The following is a 6125-nucleotide window of genomic DNA, read 5'->3' as shown; positions in this document are numbered from 1 at the left end:
TTAATGCAAAAAAAAAAACCCCATCACATTAATCTTGTATTATCTGCTCTCAGATCCTATAATTGAAATGGTGAACAGAGGGAAAAAATAAAAAGACACAAATCTTCCTATGACTCTACAAAGGGAAGTCAAAATGGTTAATGAAGATGAAGGATTTAATTTAATTTTGTTTTTATTATAAAAGTAAAATAAAAATAAGCATTTAAAAAGCACAAATTTCCTCTGTAAAAGGAATTGATCTAAAAAGAATATTTACAATAGTAAAATATCAAACTTTTTAAAGCTTTGAATGATTATAGGCACCAGAGTTAAATTTAAATACATTCACTGAAATATACATGATCTCTTTTCTGTAGTTTTTTTTAAATTGCAACCATGACTACTTTGAGAAAACCACAATTTGTCTTTAACATCAGGGAAATCCTTTTAACTGGTTTATGAGCTCCCGTTCCATGTAGCTATGCTAAAACTGGGGAATGGGTTGCTAGAAGATGCATCCTCTGATTGGTCTGTGTGCAGTACATCTTTTATGAAAGGTGAGTTGGTGTTCAACATTATCAAGAAGTAGCAACGTCCATCCATACAGAAAATGCTGGCAAACCAGAAAAGCTCAATCAGTCACGTCATCCAGTTCTATGTACTATGCGGCACTGGTTCTGGTAACACTATACAGCTTGTAAATGAACAAAAATAAAGGTACTTAAGAAACAAAGAAAGAAGCAATGTTCATGAGTCATGTTTTCAAATCTTGAACACTTCAGACAAGTATTTTCCAGTGCACTTCTGGTTGTAAGATCACTTCTGCTGAAGAGAATTATACAGGCATAATTTTAACTGTCATTTTGGTTCATATAATTGCATGTTGCTAACTGGTTACATTTTGCCTTGAACTGAGCCTTCTTGTCCATATCCCAGGGCCATTTTGCTAAGTGTTATTGATGACTTGCTGTTAAGGGACTCAGAATAAGTGAAGCTAAGTCTGCGGAAGGAGGTCTCCACGCCGCTATCGCACATGCTTTCATTGTCTTGTAATTTTACATTATAAAGTTCACCTGAGAAAGAAAACAGAAAAGAATACACATTTGTTTTTCATCCTGCACTAAAAACATTGTAAGCTAGTTTAATGTCCTCAAGAGCCATGAGAAATACAGTCCAGTAGACAAAGGCACTTGTAAAGCACAATCAAAATACTGCAATTTTTGGGTTCGGTACTGCAGTAGGAAGGTGTTGGTTGTTTTTGCTTAGGAACTGACCAAAGCCTACTTACTTTGCTGCCCTTCTATCACACTATGCTGATTGAATCTGCAGGGTTGTTTAGTGGCCAAAAATGGGTATCAATGGTGGGAGGATGGATAGGGTTAGACACCTGGTATTTAAGCGTGATTCCATGCAGAATAACTAGCAGCCATATTGATCCATAAAAGTTACTACTATCCTCACACTGGTACTGCCCAAAGGAGTGTTCTCAGTACCAGGATAAAGGCAATCTGGATCTTAGAAGTATAAACTGTTGCTGAACTATAGTGTCCAGGTTGAGGCCTCTCTGCTATTAAGACATCTTTACATGAAAGAACAAAGGATGGATTGTCAAAGTACTTAAATAATTTGCATCTAGTTAAGGTGAGTATGAAATCTGAAAAGTTCAGCGACAGCTGCCATCCATGCAAGAGCTACAAAGGAATAACTGATTGTTATGTGGGTTATGTCTCCTCAGTTGAAGGTGCTTATGGCACAGAGACCCATCATCATTGGCAACAAAGGCCTTGATGCAATTGAAACAGATCATTCAGCACATTTTGGAATTTTTAAGATCTTAAATTACTAACTCTTTAAAACACATTTTCAAATCAATGAATAAGGAGTGGCTTATTAATGTGACTAAGTGGCAAAGCTCTTTCACTGGTGGTGCTGCCAATTTAGATTTGATATTTGTATTCTTCAGGAACACATAGAGAGAATAATACCTTGCTCTTATATAGCATATACATAGGCATGCAGTTTAAACTGTACATGGGCTACGGAGGCAGTGTCGGTCAATGAATAAGGCACGAGACTGGGTGTCAGAAAACTTGGGTTTTATTCCTTGTTCTGAAACTGACTCACTATGTGACCGTAGACAATTCATTTTACCTCCACGCGTCTGTTTCCCCATTGGTAAGATGGGGCTAGAGGACGGCATTACCCATCTCTATGTAGCATTTGAAATCCGTAGAATTGGCAACTATTTTAATTGTAATATCAAGCTGTATAGCCTAACTACTTTGATGAGCAGTTAATGAGGCCAAAACACTTAAGTCCAATCAAGATCATAGGAAAAAACTAGTAAAAGAAAATTGAGGGGTATTGTACAAACACAGGGGAGTCTGGACAATGATGTAGAATCACGGGCAAAGGAGATTCATTAGTCCCTTGCTGCGGGCAAGGATGAATTAATACCGATGACATGGCAAATATCTATTTTTAGAAAACAGACTAAAATAACCCTTGCCCTGAGTCATTGCTTCATCTCCCCTCACTCTTAGGCCTGGCAAGTCTAAAATGAGAAATCCTTACATATTTTAGTACTTCCCAGACAGGCAACTGAGTAGGGTTGTTCTGTGCAAAGGTAGCTGGTTTGAAATGTATCAGAATCACATGAAACTTGCTGGAAAACACTTTTCAAAACACATTATCTATGCCTATCTATTTTACCCATCTCTTCTTTGTTGGAGAAGGCAGATGGTGGTGATGGTGGAGCCTTCACAGCATGATCCTCATTGCTAGACTGGTTTAATGGAATGGAGAGCACTTTCTGAATGATTTCAATTGCTTCTGTGTACTCCATTAGTCTCAAGGCATCAACCAACTCTTTCACTGTACCACCAGAAACCTATGACAAAACAGAAAGGAAAATAATATACATATCACTGTGGCAGATTTGTTACAAAACAAAGTGTGGCACCATCTATCCATGCAGCAGGAGAACATTACCAAGGGCAGTTGCATGTGTCACAAATGACCTTGTGTTCCCTTGGTCCTTTAGAACATCTTTTAAAAAAGAGTTACCTCATAGTTATCCAGCAGAGTTTTGGCTGGGGTAGGACTCAATCTGAAGGCATTACTAAGTATGCCCAGACCCAATTTTTGTGCCAGTGTACACCAGTTTTTGTTTACATCTGGTACTTCTAGTAACTTGTAAAGCTGCTGCTTGGAGTCTTCATTCAATTTTTTCATATCTCCTGGTGAAACAGAGAAATAAACCAAGTTTATTATATACATAAACCCTGCACCTATTTATGCAATCACAGTCACATTTTTTGCCCCGAAGCAGAGGCAAACTGTTTAATTAAAAAGTGATTGGTAGACGTGAAAGTATTTACTCAATATATTTACTCACACTGTAGCATAACAGCGAGCATGGGGACTACGTTGTGTCGTAACTCCAAAGTCAGAAATAACATACGACTATAAAAAGAACCATATTTATTCTACAAGCAGGGGCCCTTCCGATGTATGGCTTGTGACGCTGGCAGACCAGGTGCCAGCTCTTGCCAGCAGTTTAGGCATCAGCTGAGCACTGGAAACCAGTCTGCTTCACCTTTGTGTTAGTATGGTTAAGATGGGTATTGCATTTATAACAATGTGAGTAGATTTTATGAATTGCCTGTAAGTTGCTGAATGCACTAATCTCGCTTATAACATCCTTATCACATGCTACAAAGAAATATTTAATTTTTTGCTTTATGACTGTAAAAAATGTTTGCTCTGGAACTATGAACCCAGTCAGGAGGGACTGTCTTCTAACCATCAAGAAGGCCTATCAAAACTATAGGGGCCATTGTGGGACATCACAATACAAAGACTTTGTTAAATTGCCTCTTCTCACTCAAGAAAAGGCTACGTACAAAAGGACTCATCCCATCAGCTTGAATTCTGGAAGAAGGAAATAAAAATAGCTGACAAGAAAAATTTTCATCTCTCTTTTGCTGTTTGGACTCTCACAGAGCTGGAGCTATGAAACAAAAGCAGAGATTCACCAGGGTCAACCTGGGTTAGCCCTGAAAGACATTCAGAGCTGACAGATTACGACAACTCCATCGTCTTTTAAAACCATAGACTGTAACTCATTTGCGTATATAAGTTTGCCTTTTTTAACCTTGTATTAACTCTCTCACTTCTTTTTCCTAGTTAATATATCTTTAGTTAATTTATCACAGGGTTGGATACAAGCACTGTCTTTGGTGAGAGATCTAAGATACAGTTTGACCTGGGTCAAAGAGACAGGTCTCTTGCAACTGTAAGCAACCTGAATATTTTGTGATCTTCAGTGTATAGCAACCAACTATCACTATGTTCAGCTTGCCCGATAAGATGGTTCTAGTGCTTCAAGAGTTTACATCTGTTACTAGGTTGATGAAATCTAATTCTAGAACATGCAGCCAGTTTGGAGTCTCTGTTCTGCTTCTTGACAATCTGCCCTGAGGTTGGCACTCAAGGTCATCAGGCACTCCAGACAGCATGACATGGCTATCCCTGTTCTATTATTTATATTGCAAGCTGTTTCTCCTCTATGTTCTGAGCATATTGTCAGTACTCCTCAATTAATAAATGGGTATTATTGCAGCTTTTCTTTTTTAAATACTCTACCTTGCATCAGTAAGTCATCAGAAGTCAACTTTGATTCATAGGGTTTGCCATTTAATATGTCAAATACCTGTAGTATGGGAAAAGAATTAGTCATTAATATCAATGTTTGGAAGAAACTTGGTCTTTATCCTGCATTTCATCAAATCCAACCCTCATGTTTACACTGCTCTATATTCTCCATACTTTATGTATTAATAGATCAACAGCCACATTTCTTTCTTGTTGTAGGGTCAACAGAACTAAAAGTGCTGCAGAGGAGTGGTGCCTCTGCCCAAGTGGGAAATGGAGAGATTGCCTTCTGTTGCCCTTTAAGTAGCTCATCTGGCAAATAGCAACTGTCCCCAAGGTCCAGAGAGTCTTTAAGGGAGATGGAAAATCCTCCAAGCACAGTAACCTGCACCCAAGAAAACTAAAAATTTAAAACAAAAATTGTGCATAAATTTTCAAACGTAGCTGCCTAAAGTTAGGCTTCTAAACCCATATTTAAGCACCTGAACAAGGTAGCTAGATTATCAGAGGTGCTGAGTATCTACACCTCCCACTGAGGTCACAGGGTCTGTCTAAATGCAATCAGGAGGTATGACTGCTTTGTATATAATCACACCCTCTGACTGTGCTGTAGGAACACCCAAAGAGAACTACAGGTGTTCATCACATCTGAAAAATAAGGTTCACTCATGCAATTGCCAAAATACAGATTTAGGGGCCTAATTTAAGGGAGCCAAGTTTGAAAATCTGGGGGTTATCTAAAGTTTTTAAGTGGGATACTATAAAGTGTGACATTAAGAACTCATGACAAAAATACCCATGAAAGTTGCCCCATACAGATACTAGAGATAGATCCTGATGGACTGATGCCCTGAAAAGGATTCATGGTGAATTGGAATACACAATCCTTTCAGCCAAACTCTATATTCTGTTTTTCCTCCTGAAGTCTCAGGTGTGACATTTCAAGAGTTTGCAGTCTATTAATATTCTTACTCATTAAAGCCCACATTAATCTAATTTGTCCTTTTCCTAACCCCTTCCGAGACAACAGAGATCGCTCCAGCCACAGTGAGTGCACAGCCGCCTGCATCAGTTCAGCAGTGACAAATTACCCAAGACTCCTAATGAAGCAATGCTCTTCAGAAAACAGAACCAAAAGCATTGCAGCGGTGGACGCACTCAGTGAGTTGTGCCAAGAGCTGTGATTTGTGAAAACAGTGGAGTTCCCTAGATTTTCATAGTGAACAAGGTCTTCAACAAATGAATGACTGCAGAAACGTGTCACTGTCATGTACCTTCCTCTTCAGATTAAACTAAAAGATAGGGTTTGTGGGTTTTTTGTGTTTGTCCAAATAACTGATAAACCACACAGATCACTTGCCTCCCAACTGGAGGCCATATCCAAAGGTGTCGTTCCAGGTACGATTCCTTCATCTTCACTGTCTTTGTCTCGCATGTCTTCTAGGTCAAACAATGGCTCAAAGTTCTCAATGTGAGGATCTGCACCTGGA

The 6125-nt window shown here is 38.8% G+C and overlaps 1 protein-coding gene across 5 annotated transcripts in view; it reads right to left on the bottom strand.

Annotated features, from left to right (window-relative positions):
- Nucleotides 1-263: 263 nt before the first annotated feature.
- Nucleotides 264-6125, bottom strand: part of NFKB1 (nuclear factor kappa B subunit 1) — a 94234-nt gene continuing 88372 nt past the window's right edge. For 4 of the 5 annotated variants that reach the window (XM_073340806.2, XM_073340805.2, XM_073340804.2 and 1 more), the window contains 5 exons: nucleotides 5996-6120; nucleotides 4627-4693; nucleotides 3046-3218; nucleotides 2692-2869; nucleotides 264-1052 (listed from right to left, as the gene is read on the bottom strand). In XM_073340806.2, coding sequence (XP_073196907.2) covers nucleotides 874-1052; nucleotides 2692-2869; nucleotides 3046-3218; nucleotides 4627-4693; nucleotides 5996-6120 — 722 coding nt within the window. In that variant the 3' untranslated portion in view covers nucleotides 264-873. Of the gene's footprint in view, nucleotides 1053-2691; nucleotides 2870-3045; nucleotides 3219-3251; nucleotides 3992-4626; nucleotides 4694-5995; nucleotides 6121-6125 lie in introns of those variants that run through there. The other variant, XM_073340807.2, reaches the window with a different exon arrangement.

This window comes from Lepidochelys kempii, chromosome 4, assembly GCF_965140285.1.
Source record: "Lepidochelys kempii isolate rLepKem1 chromosome 4, rLepKem1.hap1, whole genome shotgun sequence".
NCBI lineage: Eukaryota > Metazoa > Chordata > Testudines > Cheloniidae > Lepidochelys > Lepidochelys kempii.
This window is presented reverse-complemented; position numbering and strand designations above follow the sequence as displayed.